This window comes from Pteropus vampyrus, unplaced genomic scaffold, assembly GCF_000151845.1.
Source record: "Pteropus vampyrus isolate Shadow unplaced genomic scaffold, Pvam_2.0 Scaffold96, whole genome shotgun sequence".
Classification (NCBI taxonomy): domain Eukaryota; kingdom Metazoa; phylum Chordata; class Mammalia; order Chiroptera; family Pteropodidae; genus Pteropus; species Pteropus vampyrus.
The window spans coordinates 3,705,931-3,729,995 of record NW_011888877.1 but is presented as its reverse complement, the minus strand read 5'-3'; the positions used below and the strand labels follow the sequence as shown (position 1 = coordinate 3,729,995).

Genomic DNA, 24,065 nt, shown 5'->3' with positions numbered 1-24,065 from the left:
AGAAGGCAGTGAGCACAGCAAAGACAGAGGCTTCCTTCTCCACCCCAGGCCTGATGGAGAGAAGGCGTATGTTTGTCAGGCTCCCAACTATATGCTGCTTTGAATGTTACCAACAAAATAGGAATCATCTAACATAAACTAAGTCCAGCTGACTAATGACAGACAGACAAACAGACAAATAGATAAGCAAACAAATTAGAAAATAGGCTAACGTCATGGACATTTGACTGAAAGAGAATATACAGACAGCAAATAAGGGCATGAATAAGCACATCATCAGCCATCAGGTAAATGCAAATTAAAATCAAATTAGATTATCACTACACGCCTATAAAAATTACTAAAAAAAAACAATGCCTCATGCTGGCAAGAATGTTTAAAGACTGGATTACTCACAAACTTCTGGTAGAAATGTAAAATGGTAGAGTCACTCTGGAAAAAAGTTTGGCAATTTCTTTAAAAAAAACTGAACATGTAGTTATCCATACAACTCAGCAATTGTACAACTAGACATTCATCCCAGAGAAATGAAGACCTATGTTCATGAAAAATTCTGTACATGAATATTTACAACAGCTTTATTCATAATAACCCCCAACTGGAAGTACCTGAGGTATTCTTCAGCAGATGAATGGTTAAACAAACTGTGGTATACTCATAACATAGAATACTAAGCACTAAAAAGGAACAAACCACTGATACATTCATGACCTGGATGAATTGCCAGAGAATTATGCTGAGTGAAAAAAAAAAAAACAACCCAATCCCAGAAAGTTATATGTTCTATGATTCCATTTATATAACATCCTTAAAGTAATAAAATTACAGAACTGGAGAACGCATTTGTAGTTACCAGGGATTAAGCCTGAGGGCAGTAAAGAATCAAGTGTGGCTATAAAAAAGGGTACCATGAAGGATCCTTCTGGTGATGGAATTATTCTGTTTGTTATCTGTATCAATTTCAATATCCTGGTGGCAATATCGTCCTATAGTTCTTCAAGATGTTAGCATTGGGGAAACTGGGTAAATGGTATGCAAGATTTCTTTGTATTATTTCTTACACCTTCATGTAACTCTACATTTGACTTAAATAAAAGATTTAATTAAAAATAACTGTAAATGAATAAACCAAAAAAAAATTAAGAAAACAAATGCATTTATAATAACATAAAAAATTTTAGAAATAAGCCTATCCAAGGAGACAAAGAACTTATACAATGAAAACTACAAAATGTTGCTGAAAGAAATTATAGACAACACAAATAAATATAAAGACATCAGTATGCATGGATTGGAAGACAATGCTGTTAGGATGTCATTACTATCCAAAGTGATCTACAGATTCAATGCCATCCCTACCAAAAATCCCAACAACAGTTTATGCAGAAATAGAAAAATGCATTTCTAAAATCCTTGCAGGACATTTGGTCCTGTCAAAAATGACCATGGAGATATTTGGTCCCGAACCAAAACATCTATGGAAACGTCTTGCCCACAACAACCCATCTTCCTAACCATATGTGCCATCACCGTCTATGCTGAAGGAAGAAAAATTACTATTGGCAATACAGACACAGGACCAATAAAACATAACAGTATTTTTTATGAATTAATCCTGTAAACCAAAAGTATCAATAAACATCATCAGCTATTTGAACCCAGGGACATTTTCTAAGCATGGATATTTTAGACAGGCCCAAATAGCAAGGACCATTTGGCATGGACCAAATACGCTAATGGATTCTTTGGACAGGACCAAATTTCAAGGACCTTTTCTGACAAGGACCAAATGTCTTCATGGACATTTTGGACAAGATCGAATGTCCACTAATCTCCCAAAATTCATTTGGAATCTTATGGGACTCTGAATAACAAAAACAAAGAACCAAGTTGGAGGCCTCACACTTTCTGATTTCAAAACTTATTAAAAAGTACATTAATCAAAATGGTGTGGTAACTGGAATAAAAACAGACTCAGAGAACAATGTAGAGAACACAGAAATAAATCCTCATATATATGGTCAACTGATTTTTGACAAAGGAGTCAAAGCATTCAATAGGGAAAGGACTGTCTTTTCAACAAATGGTGCTGAGAAAACTGGATATCCGCATGCAAAACAATGAAGGTGAAGTTGGACCCTTACCTTATTTACACTATATACACAAAAATTAACTAAAAAATCATCCACTCATGATTTTTTAAAGTGTTTTAATTTCTTTAAAAAAATTAACTCGAAATGGATCAAAGACCTAGACATAAGAGCTAAAACCTAAGGAATGCTTTTAAAACATTAGGGAAATCTTTGTGACCCTGGGTTTGGCACTGAGATTTTGGACATGACACCAAAAGCTCAGGCAACAAAAAACAAAAATTAAACTGAACTTCATCGAAATTAAAACTTTATGTATCTGAGAGTGAAAAAACCAGCCACGAATACAAGAAAACATTTGCAAGTCATATATCTGCTAAGAGTCCAGATCCAGAACCAGATACTAGTCTTAGTATCTAGAATTAGATAAAGAACTCTTATAATTCAACAACAAAAAGACAAACAACCCACTTACAAAATGGGCAAATGACTGAACAGGCATTTCTCCAAAGATTTACAAATAGCCAAAAAGCACATGAAAAGATGCTCAGCATCACCAATCATTAGGGAAATACAAATCAAAACCACAAGGAAATAAATACCACTTCACATCACCGGCATGGCTATTATTAAAAAAAAAGGAAATAAATACCACTTCACATCACCGGCATGGCTATTATTAAAAAAACCCAAAAAGTTGGAGGAGGTGTAGAGAAATTGAAACCCTCATCCACTGCTGGTGGGAATGTAAAACAGTGCAGCCTCTGTGAAAAACATTTTGGCCATTCCTCAAAAAGTTGAACACAGAATAACCATATGATTCAGCCAATTTCACTCCTACTATATACCCTAAAAATTTGAAAAGAGAGACTCAAATAGATACGTGCACACTAATGTTCATTAGCAACATTATTTGCAATAGTCAAAAGGGAGAAACAGCCAAACATCCATCAACAGATGAATGGATAAACAAAATGTGGTATATACATACAGTGGAATATTTTTCAGCCATAAAAAGGCAGTCAATTTTAACACACCTACAACGGTATATTAAAAGATGAACATCAAAAACATTAAACTAAGTGAAATAAGCTAGATACTAAGGATAAATATTGTACAATCTCACTTACATAGATATCTATAGTAGACAGTCAGAGAGATAAAAAGTTGGGAGCATGAAAAGAGGATGAAGAGAGTAAAGAGGGTCAATATGTGGTGACAGAAGGAGACTAGATTCTGAGTGATGAGTACACAATGAAATATATAGATGATGTATTATGGAACTGTATATTTGAAACTTACATAATGTTATTAACCATTGTTACCCCAGTAAATTTAATTTTAAAAAAGACATGAAATAGGATAAAAGCAAGCTGAGAATAAGGTAGAATGAGGAGTTATTGTTTAACAGGTACGGAATCTCTGTCTGAAATGATAAAAAAGTTGTAGATAATATGTCCAATAAAGGATTGATACCCAAAATATATAAAAAACTCACGATACAATTCAACATCAAAAAAACAATATTAAAAAATGAGCAGAGGACCTAAACAAACATTTCTTCAATGAGGACATACAGAGGGCCAACAGACTTAAGAAAAGATGCTCAACATCACTAGTCATCAGGGAAATGCAAATCAAAACCACAATGAAATATCAACTTGCACCTGTCAGAATGGCTATTATCAAAAAGACAACAAAGAATAAGTGGCAAGGATGTGGAAAAAAAGGAACCCTCATGCACTGCTGGTGGGTTTGTAAACTGGTGCAGCCACTATAAAAACTAGTATGGAGATTCTGAAAAAATTAAAAGTAGAAATACTACATGACCTAGCAATCCCACTTCTGGGTACTTTTCTGAGAAATCAAAAATGCTAATTCAAAAGATTTACACACCCCTATACTCACTGCAGCATTATTTACAATAGCCAAGATATGGAAACAACCTAGATGTCCATCAACAGACAAATGGAAGAAGATGATGTGGTGTATATATATATATACAATGGAACATTACTCAGCCATTAAAAGAATGAAATCTTGTCATCTGCAATGAATGATGTGAAATAAGTCAGAAGCTAAGTGAAATAAGCCAGATATACAAAAACACCTAATGATTTCTCTTACATGTAGATTCTAAAAAAAATAAATGAATGAAACAAAAATAAATTCATAGATACAGAGAACAAACTGATGGTTGCCAGATGGGGGTGTTAGGTGGGACCGGCAAAATGAAGGGGACTAAGTACAAACTGCCAGTTATAAAATTAGTCACGGGGATGTAAAGTACTGCATAAGAAGTATTGTCAATAGTATTGTAATAATTATGTATGGTATCAGATGGGTACTAGACTTAGGGTGATCATTTCATAAGGTATAGAAATGTCTAATCACTGTTGTACACCTGAAACTAATATAATATTGTATGTTAACTTCATTTTTGAAATATATTTTTTTTAAAGTTCTAGATATAGGTCCTGGTGATGGTTATATATCATTGCAAATATACTTAATGCCACTGAACTGCATACTCAAAAATGGTTAAAATATAAATTTTATGTTGTGTAGATTTTATCAGAAAAAAGAAAACCTAATAATTGGAGATTACTGTTTATAGAAGCAATGCAAAGCCAATCAAAATGCTACAGTTTTTTTGTAGAATGATTCGAAATGGTTATCAAATGCAAAGAGCAATAGGCAAGATATTAAATCTTAAAAAATAAAGAGAAATACAAGAAGGAAGGGCTAATTTGTTATTTCATGTCTAGACTTACAAGCTAGAGTCATTTTTTTTAATTAATTTTTTCATGGTGACATTGGTTAATGAAATCCGGTAAGTTTGAGCTGTACATTTTAACAATAAGGCATATACATATTTACATTGTGTTCACCTTCCATAGTTAGATTTCCTTCTGTTATCACTTATTTGAGCCCCTTTACCCTGTCTACCTCCCCCCATGCCCCTACCCTCTTGTAACCACTAACTAGTTTATTGTCCATGTCCATGAGTCTCTGTTTGTTTGTCCTGTTTGTTTATTGCTTTTAGGTTTATATCCCACATATAAGTGATATCATGTGGTTTTCAACTTTTTCTGTCTGGTTTATTTTGTTTAGTATGATTATCTCAGGGTCCATCCATGTATTTCATCTCTTCTAATGGCTCAGTAATATGCCATTGTATATATGTACCACAGCTTCTAAAAGCCAATCATCTATCACCTGGGCCACTGTGAATAATGCTGCCATGAATACTGCAAATATCTTTTCGGGCATATGTTTTCAAGTCTTTGGGGTAAATACCCAGTAGAGGGATTGTTAGATCATATGGTAGATCAATTCTTAGTTTTTTGAAGAACCTTCATACTGTTTTCATAGAGGCTATACCAATTTGCAATCCCACCAGCAGTGTATGAGGGTTACTTTTTCTCCGCATACTCTCCGACATTTGTTATTACTTGTCCTGTTATTAAAAGCTATTCTAACAGGTGTGAGATGGTATCTCATTGTGGTTTTGATTTGCATTTCCCTAATAGCTAGAGATGTTGAGCATCTTTTCATATATTTGTTGGCCATCTCTATGTTCTCTAGGGAGAAGTGTCTATTCAGGCCCTCTGCCCATTTTATGACTGGATCGTTTGTTTTTTTTGTTGTTATTGAGTTGTATGAGTTCTGTGTATATTTTGGATATTAGGCCTTTATCGGAGGCGTTGCTTGGAAATACATTTTCCCATTCAGATGGTCAAGCTATAGTCATTTTAAACTGCAGTGTTGGCACAAAGATAAGACGAATCAAAAGAATAGAACAGAACATCCAGAAACAAATCCACACATACAGGAACTGCTCATTTATGATATAATACCACTGTACAGCAGAAGAGGAAAGAATGGTGTTAAAAAAACTGAATGTTCCTATTGAATTAATATGTAACACATATTACATATAATAAGTATGAAATATATAAATGTTAATATGTAAAATAAATATATGTTTTCCTCCCTATTTTACTCTGTACACGAAATCAAATCAGATGGGTTGATTATAGACTTAAAAGTGAAAAGCAGGGAAAAAAATTATTTTAGAAGATTATACAGGACCTTAAGTTAGGAAAAATTTAATAGGTCACAATAAAGCACTAACCACAAAATAAAAAGAACTGAAAATTTTGACTACATTGAAATTAAGAACTTTTCATTAAATAAAAAAAGTGAACCACTAACATAGAGAAGCTATCTCCAAGTCACAAGTGAGAAAATCCGAATGGCCTATAAATACATGAAAAGGGGTTTACCATCATTAATAACCAGAGAATTGCAAAATGAAAACCACAAGAACATATAACCACACAACTATCAAAATGACTAAAGTTAAAAAGATTGACATATTAAACATATAGAGCAGAGAAGACATTCATTGGTGGGAAAATAAAGTGAAATAATCACTTCTGAAAATGGACTGGTCTTCCTGACAACCTAGTAACTCCACTTCTAAGTATCTACCCTAGAGTTGTGTCACTCAAACTTCTTTGACCACGAACCACTCTAAAAAATGTCTTACGCTTCAACTGTGTATACATACAGAGGATACTGAAAAACCTTTTCTCCTGTTCTATTTCATTTTCTAATGCTGGTTGCTCTCCACTAAATCAATTTTATGACCCTTTTTGTCGCATGCCCAGCAGTTTGAAGAACAATAAGCTAGAGAAATTCTTGCATATGTATAAGAATGTTCACAACAGTAACTATTCATGTTTGCAAAACACTGACAAAAATCTACATGTTCCTCAACAGTGGACTAGACAGTGGTGTAATCGGCATGCTGAAATATTATACAATAAAAATGTTATCAACTGTAGCTACATGCATCAAATAATGCTCAAAAATATACTGCGAATCAAATAAATAGAGCATAATCCACTTACATGAAGTTCAATACAACTACAACTAAATAATATATTGTTTAGAAATAAAACTGAAGAGAATCAAGAACAATTAATAGGATTCAGAAAACTGTTTCCTTCAGGGGAAGAAGGGAACACAATCAGAGAGAGGCACAACAGCGGTCAAAGGCATGAACAATGCTCTATCTTTTAAGCTCGGTTGTTAAGTATGTGGATATTCACTTTATTTTCTTTTAATTGTCCATATACTGGGCATACCATTTTTTCTCTGAATCATATATCTAATAATTAAAAATAAGAAAATCCTACATATAACAAAGACGACCAAAAATTGGAGTGTTTGGGAAAGAAAATTCAGCACTACCCAAAAAAATCAGTCACCAAAAGCAGTCAAACATCCATAAATATTATCACATGTTGCCAAGGAAGATTAAAAGAAGTGTTTTTCCAGAAAGTCTAAGTAAAACGAAACTTTCCTGAACAGAGATCCAGCTCATCTAAACGTCTCCATCCTAACTTTAAAGACAGAAGGAATAAAGCAAGAAAAAGGGGGTTAAAACACACATGAAGGAATAGTGCCCTTAAAACTGATGATCTATTACTTCCTAATCTCAAATTTATGCAATTTTCATTTTTCTATTCTAAAACAGCATCAAGATGAAGATATTTACATACGCATGTCTTAACATTTCTGGTTATTTGCTTAACTTTAACCTGAAGAATAGCATAGCACTTAACAGCATAATCTTTGGGGAACAGCATGTAGAAAGTCATTCTTTTGGGGTTATTAGTCTACTCATAGCTACGTAGAAGATGGAGTGGGGAAAGTGAAAATAGAAGGGATAGAGAAGAGAGATGGAAAAAGGAGAGTTTACATCGTGTTAGGGTAGCTGTCATTCCTATTTGGCTCTAGAACAATACCACTATAAACTTCTGACCCTACTAGAACTAGAATTTTTAGTGTCCAGGGTGGAGGTGGAGGGCTGTTACCCAGTCATGCTCTGTGCAAAAATTAAATGTGTGAAATATACTTTTAGTGAAAATATGTGGACCAGAAAAAATTATTCCCTTCACCAATAGTTAAGAACCACTATAGGAATAAAGTTGTGGTGCGTATATACAATAGAATATTAGCCATAAAAAAGAATTAAATCTTTATCATCTATGACAACATGGATGGACCTAGAGGGTATTATGCTAAGTGAAATTAAGTCAGACAGAGAAAGACAAATACTACACGATTTCACTTATATGTGTAATCTAAAGAACAAAATAAAGGAACAAACAAAACAGAAACAGGCTCATAGATACAGAGGACAAACTGATATTTGCCAGATAAGAGGGGGCAGGAGGGCTGGATGAAAAAGGTAAAGAGATTAAGAAGTACAAATTGGTAGCTACAAAATAGTCATGGGGATATAAAGTACAGCATAGGGAATATAGTCAATAATACTGTAATAATCAGTGCCAGGTGGGTCCTAGACTTATCAGGGGATCGCTTCATAAATTATATAAATGTCTAACAACTATGCTGTACACCTGAAACTAATATAAAATAATACTCAAAGTCAACTGTAACTGAAAAAAAATTTTTAAAGAATAAATAGGATTACAGAAAAAAGGAAAATTTTATTTCTGTGCAGAAGCAAAAAAAAAGAAACATTACATAAAATTAGGGAATGACAATTATATTTGCTTTGTAGGAGATAATCTACTATACTGAAAAGAACTATACTGAAAATGGGAGAAGATAAGAAAGACATTCACTGTGAAGTATGAATAATATGCTACCTTTCTGTAGAAAAGAAAAACGAGTCTATACATGTATGAAGCATGTACATATATAAAGAATCTAGGAAAATGAATGAAAAACAAATAGCAATGGGAAGTTGGGAAACAAAACTAGGCAAGTAAGAGATTCACAAGGAATAACTTTCACTATATATCTTTTTATATTTTTTGCACCATATCAATATATCATCACCTTACTGAAAATTAAATAAGCAATTTCAACTGTTGCAATAATCTAGACAAAAAAAATAGAGCTTAGATTATGTGACTAGAGAAGTAGAGAAATTAATTTAAGATGCCTAGGATATCTAAATAGAGATATCCAAAAGGCAACTGCAAATATGGATCTGAAGGCTAGAAAAAATTGTTCAGGTGATATTGATCCCTAGAGGCATCTATGAGCATGTATAAGTTTACTTCAGGTGAGGTAATCAAATAAACAGGCCAGAAAAGCAATCGTGTAACTTCAATTTTAGAGAAGGAAGTAATACCAAACAGGAATCCAAAAGACAGGTAGGAGAAGAAAGTAGCTTCCCAGAAGTCATGAGGAGAGAGAACTGCAAGAAAGATGGAGTGATCACAGTTTTAAATGCTAAAAGTAGTTCAAGTAGAATGAAAACTGGTAAGCAAATTTTGGACATGGCTATTTGAGGTTAGCAAAATCAACAGAGTGGCAGACTTAAGAGCCAAATGTAATGGTAGTAAGGGTGAATGAAAAGGTGTTTGTGATATTTTATATACTTATTTACAACTAAAATTTTTTCAGAAAAAGATTTGAGACAGCCTACAAATAAATACAGGACCTGCATTATAACAATAAAAAATAGGAACATGAACATTGAAAGCCAGTATGAGGGACATCCCCCTGATTTAGGGAAACTCTCTTACCCCTGACTCCAACTATGTAGTTCTAGTGAGGGTTGCCATTCATAGTGCCCTCCCCACTCCAGCCACAGGGATGGTGGGTACATGATCCAAGACAGGTCAATCAGAGTCCTTCTCAGGATTCTTCAAGAGAGCCCCTTCTTCTGGTAGAAGGGGATGGGAAGATGAGAGCCAAGAGCTGCCAGCAGTCATGGTTCCAGCCTCATGAAGTAGAGAGTCTGTAGTATGAGAGAATGAAATCAACACGCAGAGAAACAGAGATAAGAGGTGAAGTTCTAAACCCCACCAGAGGAGGAGGAGGAAACAAATATACTAATAATCAGATTAATATAACTGATGTAACTAAACACCAGATTTGGTTCTGGACTGCCTGGTAGCCAGAACAAAAAGGGAAATAGAATGTGTGTCATAGAGCTATTAAAAAGGAGGAAATATACCAGAGCTTCAAGGGAGACAATTTTCCTGATGCTAAATTGTTAAAAGAACTTCTTGTACACGGATCTTTATATAATGATCATGAAAGACAAAATGGACAGTGTCCATGATGAAAGTGTTATAGTAAATGCAGATTTTTATATGCCATTATTTAAAATAAAAACTAAGTTATATTTCAATCATCAAACACAACTAAGAGGCTATACTACATACAGCAGGCAGTTGAAGCAGAGAAACCAACTATAGTTTTATTCTTCCAGGAAGCAAAAGAGGAAAGACAAAAAGGTGAAAACTGTAAAGAAAACGTAGAATCCAAGGGAATTCTACAAAAATGTCTGTAATCTAAGCGGAGAGAAAAATCAAGTAAAAAAGACAGGCTAAAAGATAAACCAAGATCAGGGAGAAATGAGAAAAGACTACATCACAAGCACAGGTACTTAATTCTACTTAAAAAGTAACTCCTTTCTTCCTAAAATTCCATTAAATGAGATAAAAGGACATAAAGCCACAGGACAAAGAGAATATAAGGGAAGACAACTACAAAGTTTTGGAAGCTAGAAAGGAAACAAGTAGTAAATGACTTAAATAGCAGTCCTCAACCTTTTTGGCACCAGGGACCGGTGCTCCTAAGAGAATCTAATGCCTGATGATCTGAGGTGGAGCTGAGGTGGTGATGCTCACGCTGGGGAGCGGCTGCAGATACAGATGAAGCTTCAGCTAGCTTGCCCGCCCTGCTGCTCACCACCTGCTGTGCAGCCCGGTTCCCAGACAGGAGTTGGGAACCCATTACTTAACAGATCAGAAAAGGTTGCTGCAGTAAAACAAGCCCAAAAGCAGTAAAACAAGCCCAAAAACAAGCCCACATAGCATCAGAAACTGAAGAACTTTAGGTACCAGGTATTCGGGGTAGGGAGTTGTACATGTACAGTGGTGTATGTATCTAGGAGGGATGGGTTCCGGTGAAGCTAAAAACAGGAGGGATTGAATATAATCTAAAAACAATCAACACTCCCCTCCCAATTTCCTTCTTCACTATGAACTACTGGGTACCTGTCTCTCCCTCACCCTAGAAAACTGCAAAAAGGGTAAACAATGAAATTTGGACTTGGGGACACAAGGCACATCTGAGGAAAGGGGTATCATACTGAAGGGAAAAAAAAAAAGAATTATTGAAAATCTAATTCTAAATAGTGAAATTCCAGCAACTACCTGGCTCAAAAAATATTGGTAACCTGGCTGGTCAATCCCAAACAAATGACTGAAAGATTTTTCTCTGAATAAACTAATCAGTTGGTGGTCTCCTAATAAAAGAACCCAGCTAGATGGCCTATAATGAAGCCAATCAGCCAACAATCCCTGCCCACACACAGAGCTTCCAATCAACTCATTAGGAGCTTGATAGCTAGGAGTCGCCAGATTTTAAAGCAAAGTCTTTAACAAGACAGGCCAAAACAAACTGTACAAAGAAACTAAGGAAAAAAGTCCCAGAAGCAGAAGAAACTGAATTAAACAAAAACAACCCTCTGATGCATATCCTCATAGTTAAGATATTGCATCAAAGAAAGAAAAACATAAGATAAAAAATGAAGAGCATTCAGAGAGCATAAAAGCCTTTGGAAATTAAAAATGTAATGGAATTTAGAAATATAAGAGTTGGAAAATAAAGTAAGGCAATGCCTCAAAAAGCAGAAAATGAACAAAGACAAAATGTAAAAAATCAGAAGATTAGTTCAAAAGGTCCAACATCTAAATAAACATACGGAAAAAAAAACAATGTCAACAGAACTGAGGAAATTATCAAAGAAATAATATAAAAAAATTTCCTTTAGCTAAACTCATGTTCTCCTCCATGATTTACCAAATCAAAAGGGCCACTTGTGTGCTCAGTACAATGAGTGAAAGAAAGCACACTACCATGTAAAATATCAGAAATAAGCTGGATAAAGAAAAAATACTAAATCCAGAGAGAACAATCACATACAAAGAATCAGAAATCAGAACTTCATGGGGCTTCCTTCTCAGAAACACTGCAAGCTAAAAAGCAATGGAGAAATAGCTTCAAAATTCTGAAGGAAAATGACCACCAAACACAAATTCTATTCAGCCAAACTATCAATCAAGTAAGATGGTAAAGCTAATTTTATCAAAAGCATAAAATCTTTAAAAATTTACTTCTCACACACCTTTTTCCTATGACGCTGCTAGAATACGTGCCCACCAAAACAAGGAAATAAACCACTAAAGATGAAGAAATAGGGTTGTGAGGGGTTAAAAAACAGGGAACCCAAAATAAGCGAGAAGTAAAAAAACTCCTAAGATAATAGTGAAGGGAAGTTCCAGGCCTAAAGAGAAACCAGTCTTGATGGGAACAGGGAGATAGTATCCAGAAGAAGGTCCAACGGTTTAAAAAGGAGGAAGAGGGAAAGGTGGAAGAGGAGAGAAATGAGGAGGCAGAATAGGGAGAAGAGAAGAGAGGGAGAAGAGAGGAGGCAAGAGAGAAGGGAAAGAAAAAGGGGAGAGAGGAAGGAGCGGGAGAGGAAGAGAAAGAGGGAGAAGGAAAAAGAAGAGACTGAGAGGGAGAGAAAAAGAAGGTAAAGAGAAGAAAAGGAAAACTGAATTTACAGACTACCTGATTCATTAACCAAATGCAAGATTAGATAAAGAAGCAACTAGAGGGTATATAAAAATATAGCCTTATAATAAAGAATACAAGAAACATGAAAGTACAAGACAATTATTAATCTCAAGGAAAAATACAAAAAAAAAGAATATACTTGGCTCAGAAATTAACCAAATAGTCATAATAATGTAAATCTTACTATTTAACATTACTGATTTAACCAAAATTTGTCATACACTGAAAAGCAAACATCTAAAAATGATGTCAAAAATAGCTTATACATTCCTTTTAGAAATACAGAAGTAAATACCAGAAAGAACAGCCAAAAGGGGTTTCCTCTAGGTCATGAGATGAGGGTTCTAGAGTCAAGTAGCAAAGTACTGCTTTGTGTCTGAGAGAAGACTCTGGTACTACCTGACTTTGACTATGTGCATTTATCACATGGATACCAACATAAAAATTAAATCTTAATGAAAAATGGAATAAACAGGTACTATATGCTAGGGAATGTATCTAGGTACCTTTATGTTTTCATTTTTCTTACTAGTTATACAGACTGGTTAGGAAAGGATACAAACAGGTATTAAACACTTAAGTTATGCCAAGCTTTTCTCATAATAAAAGAAAGTGGAAATCAAGAAGAGAGACTAGGGAAGTTGGCTACTTGCTGTTTTACCTATGGTGGGAAGCACGAAATCTATTAACTTGTTAAAATCTCCTCTTTCAAAGTTATAAGGAACTTAGAATGCTATACTGAATTTTTAAAAAGCAAGTATTAGATACAAAATCAGTAGTAAGAAAAAATGTTAGCAAATGTTTAACTTTGAAGGCATTCCACTTAACATATATAGGCTAAAAAGCTTGTACAGAAATAAAAAGAAAAAAAGTTATATATATAAGATAAATCTAAAAATAATTTTAATTATGTAGATAAAGGTAAATCTCCAGGTGGCAGAAATTAAAAACAGAGTACTTAAAAGCTAAAAGAATGTACATTAGTTGAAGCTAAGGCAGTCGATGACAATATCAGATCTACTATAAACCCTAGAGGCTGGGGTTTACTATGACTCTAGCATAGATCTTAAATGTGCACAAGAGCTCTAAATGGGCTCCCTGCATAAGGACAGGAGCTGGTAAGGGCCTATCCAACCACCAAAGGGGAATCTATCCTAGAAAAACACTAAGACTAGAGAAGCTGCACTGAAGTGAGACACATGTTCTGGACATGAGTAGAAGAGTCACCCTAGAAAAACAGGAAACTCAAGCTTATGCTGAGAGAGAGTGTGAGGCTCAAAATCCATTATATAAAGGGGCTGGAATCCAGTCCAAGAAACACTGGGTAAAAACTGGTCTGCAGGAATGAACCCCTCTGGGCAAAGTGTGACAGTCTACAGGTTACAAACCCCAAATTCATTTTCTCCTTCCTGTCTACTAAGAGAATTCCAATTTTATTCAGTTCATCAATGAGCCCATATTTTGTGGTCTCTCTAACAATTAAGAGCCAGTAAAAGTAAACATAAATTGTCAAGCGGGGCTTCCAGGAAAGCTTGTTTAAGAGGATAATTCAGCTGGAAAGAGAACCACTTTTTAACCTTACCCTCCCCCTTCTTTCTGCCTGGAACTTCCTTCTGCAGTGGTAAGGACTACAGTTCCAGCTGCCATACTGTGACAGTGGGACAACCCTGAAAACGAAAACCATGTGTTAAGGTTTATACAGTCAGAAGACAGAAAAAGTCTGATCCCTAATGACTTCACAGAACTGTCATGAAAGCTTTAAAATGCCTTTCTGAACTTTTTTTAAAGAAAAGAATTTGTAAATTTGTAAATTCCTAATTTGTAGGAATTTAATCTGGCCTTTTTTTTACTAGCAGCCAAAGGCAATTCTTAACAATAACAGAAGAAATGCAAAAACTCCCCATAGTAACATCTTCGCAAACTTAGGTTAGAGGAAAATGATTCTTAAGGAAGACAACAACTCCAGATGATTAGCTCGTAGTCAAAAATTTCAAAGTATATGAAGATATCTGCCACCAGAGTAACAAACAAAACAAAGAATTCAAAATCTGAGTTTTAAAATAATTTTAAATAAAGGAAAAAATGTAATCCTTAAGGCAATAATATCAAGATACTATAAAAAAAAAGAAGTAAATTGAAAAATAAAAATAGAAATTCTACATGATTCACCCAGAAAAGAAATTCACTAATTGGGTTGATAAGCATAAATTTGAAGGCAGAGTCAAAGAGATTATGTGTAATGCAGAGATAAGGCAGAAAATATAAAAAAGAAATTAAAAGCTATGAAGAAAAAGATGGGAATCCCAAACATACACTTAAGTAACAGTTTTAGAAGAAAATATAATGCGAAGGTGATAATATCTGAAAACAGAAAATTTTCCAAAATGGGAAAAAAGCAGTGAGTCGTCCAAATGAAAAAGCACATGAACTCTCAAGAAGGATAAAACGGCTGTCAATAAATTTCCTATTCGCAGAAATAAGCACCAGAAAACAAGCTAGAATAATTTTTCAGTTACAAGAAAATAACAATTATCCTAGAATTCAAACTAGCATACAAGAGAACAAAATTATATTTAGACATAAAAAGAATATATAGCTTTCTTAGCCACAGACTCTGAAAATTTTTCTTTTCAGAATTTTTTAAAGCAGCAAGGAAAACATAAAGTAGCAAGGAAAATGAAAAACTGGGTTGAGCAAAAACATGAGTAGTGTTAAACCTAAATTATAGATGATTATTTAAAAAAATATTAATTTGGGAGATTAAAAATACAGTTGAATTAAAATATAGACAACAACGAAGATTTTGAAAGGGAAAGAGTAAAAGGCATCCTAAGATACTTGGATTTGTTTAAAAGGAGTATAGAAATTAGTTTTTTAAAAAATATAAAGTATGCGTCTAATCTCAGAAGCTAAGCAGGGTCGGACCTGTTTAGCACTTAGATGGGAAACCACCTAGGAAGACCAGGTGCTGTAGGTGTAAAAAATAAGGAAAAAAATATATATAAAGTATGAATATTAAAATTCTAAGGGCAAACACTAAAAAGAAATAGAACATATAATCTCCAGATCGGTATAGGATTTTTTTTAAGGAATAAAGAACACTCAATCACCCAACTGAAGAAAAAGAGGGGAGAGAAAAGTATGGTAAATAAGTAACGTAAAATTCTGGAAATAAGCCCAAATGTATCAATCATTACTATAATATAAATAAATTAAACTTGCCTATTAATACAGATTCTCAGACTATATTTTTTTAAATATCAAGCTTCAATATTTGTAAGGATGTTCAGTGCAGCACTATTTGTGATTATGAAAAATTGAAAACCTAAATGACAATAAGAGAATTAAATTGCGGTATATTCTGTGACAAAATACTAAAAAGCAAATGATAATGAACTATATCAGTATATATCAATGTAGCTATATTATAAGTTGCAGAACGCACATACAATATGGTACCATTTCTGTAAAATAATACAATACTAGATGGTATGTATGGATCCTGACACATAAGTATTAAAACATAGATGGTGATATGTACAGATATATATATAAAAAATACACACAGGAATATTATTCTGCCATAAAAAAAGAAGGAAATCCTGTCATTTGTGACAATACAGATGGACCTTGAGGGCATTATGCTAAGTGAAACAAGTAAGAAAGAGAAAGACAAATGCTGTATGAACTCACTTCTGGAATCTAAAGAAACCAAACTCTTAGAGAAAAGACTGGTGATTGCCACAGGCAGCAGGTATAGGCGGGGGAAATGGGTGAAGGCAGCCAAAGATAAAAACGTCCAGTTATATAAGTCAAGACCTGGGGATGTAATATACAGCAGATTTACTGTAATTAACAATACTGTATTGTTTTGTGTATTTGAAAGTTGCTCACAGTAAAAACAGTAAATCTTAAAAGTTCTCATCAAAAAAAAATCCTCATCAAAAGAAAAAATATTTGCAACTATATGAAGTAAAAGATGTTAACCAAACTTATTGTGGTAATCATTTTTCTATATATATACATATACCATAATGTTTTACACCTTAAACTAATATATCTCAACTATGTCTCACTAAAACTGGAAAGAATATATAGAAGGGCCTGACACTAAAGGATAATTAGTTGACTCAGACTGAGGAGAGTACAGAAAGTACTTCAATTTAATCTTTTATTATTCTAAGAAGGGACTATTTGAAGCAAATATGAAAAGGTAACATTTGTTCGTTCTAGGTAGAGAATACATATGTACTTATTTTACATTCTATATTGTTCAGAACTATTTGTAATAATTAAATACATATTAATATAATTAAAATTAAATATAAATATATAATTAATATAATCGAGTATATAATTTACATAGTTTTACAGATTTATAGTGACTTGTTTGCATTATGCATCTTCCTTAAACAAAAATTAAAATGGTACAACCTGAGATCAACCCCTAAAACCTCGCTTTTGATTTCACCCAGCAGTTCCTCCTGTCAGAAACCAGGAAGAACTGCAATAAAAAAAGGCAGAGCAGTAGGAAAAATTAAGGCTCACCTCCTGTAGGGAAAGAATAGTCTTTCATTTAGAACTTGAATAGCAATACCTAAATAACGCAAATTCTTAATGGGCTTTTGGCCATTTTATTTTTTGCACGATCCACTTTCAACACGTTTTCAAAGAATACTTAAAATATAAAATATTCTCTCTGTATCTCATTAATATCAAATAAGCAGATGAAATTTCTCACAAATCTCTTCAGCCTGTGGTAATTAAGAAATAAATACACATTAAATACAAAAATAGTTATAAGAATTTTGAAGTTCAACCACTATGATGATTAGTAAATAGTCTAAGTCTAATCAAAATTTTTCAGTAAAAATATGTATTCATACCTGAGGTGAATAAAGCAATTCAAGTACTTTCTCGGAAAAATGAATGCCTATCTACAAAGAGCTTCCCTTAAAAACCAAACTTGCCCTCAATCTCTGTCTACTTTTATTTTCCTCTTTCCTTACTTTTTCAACGTTCAATCTAATCCTACAATCCCTACTCTTCAATGCCCTACACAATGAGCATTCTGCCCAAACCAGAAAAATACAATTGCTGTCTTGAAAACTTTTCTTAGTCCAGCATCCTTAGCAGCAATGTCACTATCATTCTCTCCTGAAAAACCAACTGTCCATGCTGCTACTGTACTGTATCAATTATTCTCTCCTGAAAAACCAACTGTCCATGTTCCCGATTGTCCATTATCCATCCTTGGTAACCTGTTCTCTTATTCTCCCATTTGTGGGTATTCACCACAGCTCTTCATTACTTCTCTCTAACAAAAAATATCATTTGGTTCCCAGTCTTCTACATAGCTCCAACTTTAACTTGACTCCATTATTTTAGTCCTAAATTTCCAAATTCTATTACTATTTATGTAATAGTATCGCCATTCCAGAATGATCAACCTTGACATCTCAGAATCATCTTTGATTATTTCCTTTCCGTTACCCAACATTCATTTCATCCTTCAAAATGATCCCTCCCTTCTGTTCTACTCCCTCCATTTCTACTCACATTTTTACAGTGATAGCATCCTAAGTCTTTCCGTTTCCAACCTCGTCTTTCAAATCCATTCTATATACTACCAAACTACAAGTAGTTTGGTAGTATACTAAAGTATTGCTTTACTATTCTGGAATTTTACTCTTTAGTATCTGTCAAGGTACCACCAGCTCATAAATCCCTCTTCTCTGAAAAATGAGCTATCCCAAACCCACAGAGATCTCCCTGTGTCTGAACAATTCAACCCTACTGTCTAGCCATGCTAACTGGTCTAGAGCTGGGCAACTCATCCAAGACAAGCCACAGGTTTTGCTTTTGTCTTTTTTTCTCTCAAAGGATCATGAGAGCCAAATTGAGACTTAGTCTCTTGAGATAGGAGATAGAAAATATGAGGAGCTGAAACGTGGCCATCTTTTACTACATGAGGCAACATATAACACAGTAGTTGAGAGATTAATCACAGCCCAGACTCCAACTAGATATGTATTTCTCTTAAAACTATGATGTCCTTATCCATAAAATGAGAACAGAATATCTACCTCATAGATGTGATAGGACAATTAAAAGAGATGATGGGTATTGAACATTAGCACAGTATCTGACATTGTAAACAGTCAAAAAAAAGTCAGTGATTAATTGTTGAAGGAGCAGAGAAAATCGGCAGAAAAGAAAAGAACAAAGCAGACACGGAGAAAAACAGAAGTAAGATTAAGACTAATTCGATTCCCTTTCTAAGACATGCATACATTTCCATGTTTGAGTTCTTAGCTCCTATATCCTTATAATAAAATGCCCTTGTCTTTGCTTACTTAAGCTGGAGTTTTGTTTCTTACAAAGGATCTTACCTTCTATATTTATACTCTACAGGAATTCAGAAAAGGTGTAGCTCTTTAAAACTTTTAATTGCCCCACATCCCACCAAAGAAAGCTAAAATAAAATGTGTTCTTCTATATATTTTTTTCTCCTATATACTTTTTAAGATAACTACACTGTTCACCTAGATATCTTGACCATGCCCTCGGAGAGGATAAAAGAATAAAACAGGCAACAAGTGGCATTTGAGGCAAATAATGCTGGTAATTCTACCACTTCCCATTCATGTCTTTATCACTCCCTCTCTTGATACTCACTTTCTAATCTTTCTCTGGCCCGGAATCTACTGTGACACCCATCGGAAGAGCCTTACATTAACTGTCAGTGTTTACTAATAAATGAAAGCAGACCTTTCGTTGCTTGGAGACCCATCAACTACAAATGATAACATGTTACAAAAAGGCAAAAAAATAAAGAGTAGACCTATACATACCTCATTGAGTCCTAAAATTTTTATGATTGATTTCACCCTCCATTTGCTAATTCCCATTATTCTAATGCTAGAATAACTATAATTCTGCTACAGTGCATCCTCACAAACAGAACATATCAATACTGCTCTGAGTTTCACTCAACCACTTGCCCAAGCAAAAATAAAATATTCCATTTTTATTATACATATAGAGAAGTTAAAATGTTTGTTTTTTACCTTGTCAAATTCTCTAGTCAAAACCAAAAGGAACTATCACATTGCAAATGATAATGCTTTTATGATTAATGAAGATTAAATCTATTTCTCCCTGATAGTTTCATCTGTTCAACTGGAAAAATCCTTTGGTCACAAAAAATAAACATATCTCTCTCATTCTTACAGAGGGTTTACAAAAGTGTTCAGAAAGAAGGTAGCTAGCCAAGTTAAAAAAGAAAGATCTTTATGTTGCTTTGCCAAAGGGGCTGAATATCTGAAAATACTGAGCGTTCAAAGTTAAACTACACATGTGTAGATGTACTAAAATTATGAATTGTTAAATTCTTGTTTCTTAATTCAGTAAACAGAACTTGGCAGAATTATCAGTGTAACTTCCTTATGTTCTAGTGCCATTATATTCTAACTCTGGCCAATTTAACCTTCAAACCATTAAGCAGGGCTAATAAAGCCCAAATACAACTTCATATTTCATCTGCTCAAAGTATCAATCAACATATACTTATGTGCTTCAATTTGTTTTTCAGATTTTATAAAATCGGTTTAAAACTGCAAGTCAATATTTGGCCCAAATTCAATATTTGAACAAAAGACTGACAACCCTTCAAAGGGAAACATGAGTGTGTAGCATCCTAAGCTCAGTAAAGTATTTTAATGTTTTTGATAAACAGTCCTTACCACTCTGGCTGCTCTCTCCTGAGATTCACATTTCCTGCAAAACCATGGTCCAGTGGGTACTTGAACAATGCCATAGCAAGCTGTTGGAAAATAAAATGTTTTAAAATATGTTCAGATTAAAAAATTATGGAAAATCAAGTGCCCTTTCAAAGCCCAATTATCTCTTAAATTATAAATGTGAACCGCCTGCTTTGTAAAGAATTAAAATATTTTGTATTTATACTTATCACATATATTACGTAGTTGAATTGTATGATATAATAAAAATGTTAAAATGCCAATCTTTCGTTTCGTTTAAGTATAAACACTACAAATCTTAATTATTCTTTTATGATGGAAAGAATATTAGGTAAAATTTAACACATAATTAGATTTTTACATAGGCTTAGAAATTCATTAATTCATTCCTTTATCCTGCAGTTTTAACAGTAAGCATTTTAGATAAGTCTAATGAAAATATTTCCAAATCATGAGCAACAGATATTGCAGAAAATGGAATGTAAAAGTGAAATGCTTCTATATATCTAAAATATCCAGAATAGGCAGATCTATAGACACAGTAAGTAGATGAGTGGTTGCTTGGGGAGTTGGGGAGCAATGGGGAGTAAAGGTTAAAGAGTCCAAGGTTTCTTGTTAGGGTAATGAAAATGTTCTAAAATTGATTGTGGTAATGGATGCAAAACTCTGTGAGTACACTAAAAACCCATGAATTTTATACTTTAAATGGGTAAATTGTATGGTATGTGAATTACATCTCAATAAAGTGTTACCAAAATAAGTGCATATTTCTAAATATATAATGTGAATGTTCCAACAAGTGGTCTGAGTATATATCACATATCTAAGTCAAATTGTTTGAAACTTTGTTAATATTTATTAATATTATATTTATTAATAAAATAATTAATACTTTTCATTAATATTTGTTAATATTTTACATTACTATTAACCCAAATTGAAGTTTTCCCCAAAACCTAAAAACACGAATATCCAATTGACATTCTCAAATGACCTTGCTCGGAGGAAACTTCAAAGTATCTTAAATATTGGAGAGCACTTAATATAAAATCAGCAGAAATTCTGAAAATTCCAAAAGCTAACCTTCTAATCCCTTTTAAAACTTGTAAAGATGTCAGAGTAAAAATATTCCGAGAAACGAAGCATCAGTGTCCAAAATCTTATATTTTAATTCAGAAGTATTTCTAGAGAAGAAAAACTTAAGATTTAAATGAACATTTCCTATATCGAGAAATGAGATTACTTATCAAAACTTGATAATTCATAAGACATTCCTCGACAAATGCCAATGAACACTGTAATGGAAAACTATATACCAGTTTTCTAAGACCTTAAAATCAGTGTCTAGTTTCAACACACATTGTTTTTACTTCTTAAAAACATAGGTGTGCAAAATTCCTCTTCTTTAAAAGACAATGAGAATGACTGCATTCTCAAGTTAATTCACTACTTCCGAAGTCTCCCTTTCCAGTTCTGAGCTTCCATCCTATAAAGAGTGCACTTTAGCCCCTTACATCCACTACTCAACGCCAGATTCAGAAATGGGAAGGGGGCAGGTTGGTGAATAACAGGGAGTATAACAGCCAACAAAAAATGATCAAGGTTGTTTCAGCCTCAATTCCTTACCACATGAAATGGAAAAGGTGAGAAATTTCAATGTCCAGAAAACTTTATTAGTGTCCTCGGCTTTTAGTATATCCAAAAAACTCACCGAGCAGAAACACCCAGAACTAAACTAAGATGCTGCCCAAGTCACTGGCGGCACCACCACCTTCTCTTCTCTTCAGTCACTAAAGCTGAGGAAGTGGCCTGACGCGGCCACTGAACAGCCTCATCCAGCAGCGCAGGGCAGCTCAGCCAAGCTACTCCTGCAGCAGCGCGACTGCGGCGGCGACCTTTCGCCGTCTTCACCGCAGGAAGCTCCCCGTCCACAGCAGCAGCAGCGTCTCCGCCAGAAAGCTTGGGGTGTAGCAGCGGCGCCCCCCTCCCTAATCTAAAGCGGCAAGGCGACCCCCTTGCCCCCTCCCCCGCCCGGCCCTAAAGCAGCGAGTGGCGTTCGGAGCCTGATTCCATGCCACAGGAAGTCCCCAGACACACTGCGGCAGAAGGGAGCGGGCACGAAGGGGGAGGGGTCTCCACGTGCCAAAACCCACACCTACAGTCACCGTGACACGACCGAGGGGCGCACGCCCAGCCCCCCCGCTCCCTACCCCGAGGCCCCGCACCCACTTTTCTCCAACCACCGCCTCAGAAAGTCTCCGGACCCACGGCTCCCGGCGCAGGCGGCGGCCAAATGACACTTGAGAGAGTGAGCGCTGAATCACATGACAGTCCAGGCCACACGCACTTTCTCCCACATGCACAGCCCACACCCCCCGCGCCTCGCCGCGGACCCTCCGAGTCCACCCCGGGCCGCGGAACGGGGCGGGGCGGGGGGAGGGGCGGCAGGGAACTGGCAGTTGCTGCCAAGGTGGGGGAAGCGGTGACGGTTGGGAGCAGGCCGGGTTCGGCCCGGCGGACGGTTGGGTGTTTACCTTGATGCACCGCGACGCTGCAGCCGTGCCCGTCGCAATAAACCAGCGGGTTCTCGGCCCAGCCTCTCTCGTCTGAGCAAACGCAACAGCCTCCAATCATCTCCTTCATACTATGGGAGACCTCGTCCTCCAGTGACACGGGCCGGTCGCTAGAGACCATCTAAGAGGGAGTTGGGGGGACCATTAAAAAACACATGCAAGCCAATTAGTGCTGCCCCCAACACAGCCACCCGCGACCCAGCTCCCTCCCGGTGCCCCAGGCCCCCGCCCGCCGCTCGGCCGCTCGCTCACTCGGGCTTTGCCGCTCAGTCACTCACGTTCCGCACAGGAGTCAGGAGCCATGTCCTTGCTGACTCCCCCCACCTCCCCTCCACCGCCTCCTCCGCCTCCTCCTGGTCTTCTCCCTCCCCACCTCCACCCGGCCGCTAACGCTGGAGCCCGGAGAGGGCACACATAATCAAGTAGGCCTCCGCACAGGCGCACTGGGGGGGCTCCCGCTGGGCCGGGGGCAGCGAGGGCGGGGACGCGGGCTGCGCTTCCTCCTCCGAGCGTCACTCGGCGTGCGCGCCCGCCCTGCGGCCGGCGTGAGGGAAAAGCCAGGAGGAGGCGAGGCCTGCGTGCGCGCCGCCGCGTCCGACGGGCAGCCCTAGCCTACCTCCTGGCGTTGCCCCTTGCCGGCGCCTCTCGCCGCCGCCGAGGTGTGCTGGGGGGTGGGGACGAGTGGAGCCGGCGCCGCGCCGAGACTTGAACGAGCCAACGGGAGGGCGCGGGGACGCGCACGCGGGGGCGGGGACGTTGGGTCTGCAGCGCCGGTCGCGCGGCGGCGTGTGCACGCCTTGAAGAGGCCTCAGTGGGAGGGAGGGGAGGAGGATGCTGAGGGCCGGGGGCAGGGCGTTCCTGTCAGAGTAGCTGGAGGGGACTCCCGGGGGCACCTCCCCGCCCTGGGAACCTACATACCGGCCTTTTCCTCCAGAACTGGCCCGTGGGTAACAAGGCTGTGGCAAGTATGGCAGCTTCCATGAAGAGTGCAATGA

General features: G+C 36.4%; 1 protein-coding gene across 21 annotated transcripts in view; it reads right to left on the bottom strand.

The window, feature by feature from the left end:
* The window catches only part of MLLT10 (MLLT10, histone lysine methyltransferase DOT1L cofactor), a 188,877-nt gene extending 165,172 nt beyond the window's left edge, over nt 1-23,705 (bottom strand). For 13 of the 21 annotated variants that reach the window (XM_011364387.2, XM_023533125.1, XM_023533128.1 and 10 more), the window contains exons 1-3: nt 23,349-23,651; nt 23,032-23,191; nt 20,480-20,559 (exon numbers count right to left, since the gene is read on the bottom strand). In XM_011364387.2, coding sequence (XP_011362689.1) covers nt 20,480-20,559; nt 23,032-23,191 — 240 coding nt within the window. In that variant the 5' untranslated portion in view covers nt 23,349-23,651. Of the gene's footprint in view, nt 1-9,667; nt 9,849-20,479; nt 20,560-22,208; nt 22,420-23,031; nt 23,192-23,322; nt 23,660-23,686 lie in introns of those variants that run through there. The other 8 variants (XR_002781365.1, XM_011364391.2, XM_011364388.2 and 5 more) reach the window with 8 other exon arrangements.
* Nucleotides 23,706-24,065: the final 360 nt, after the last annotated feature.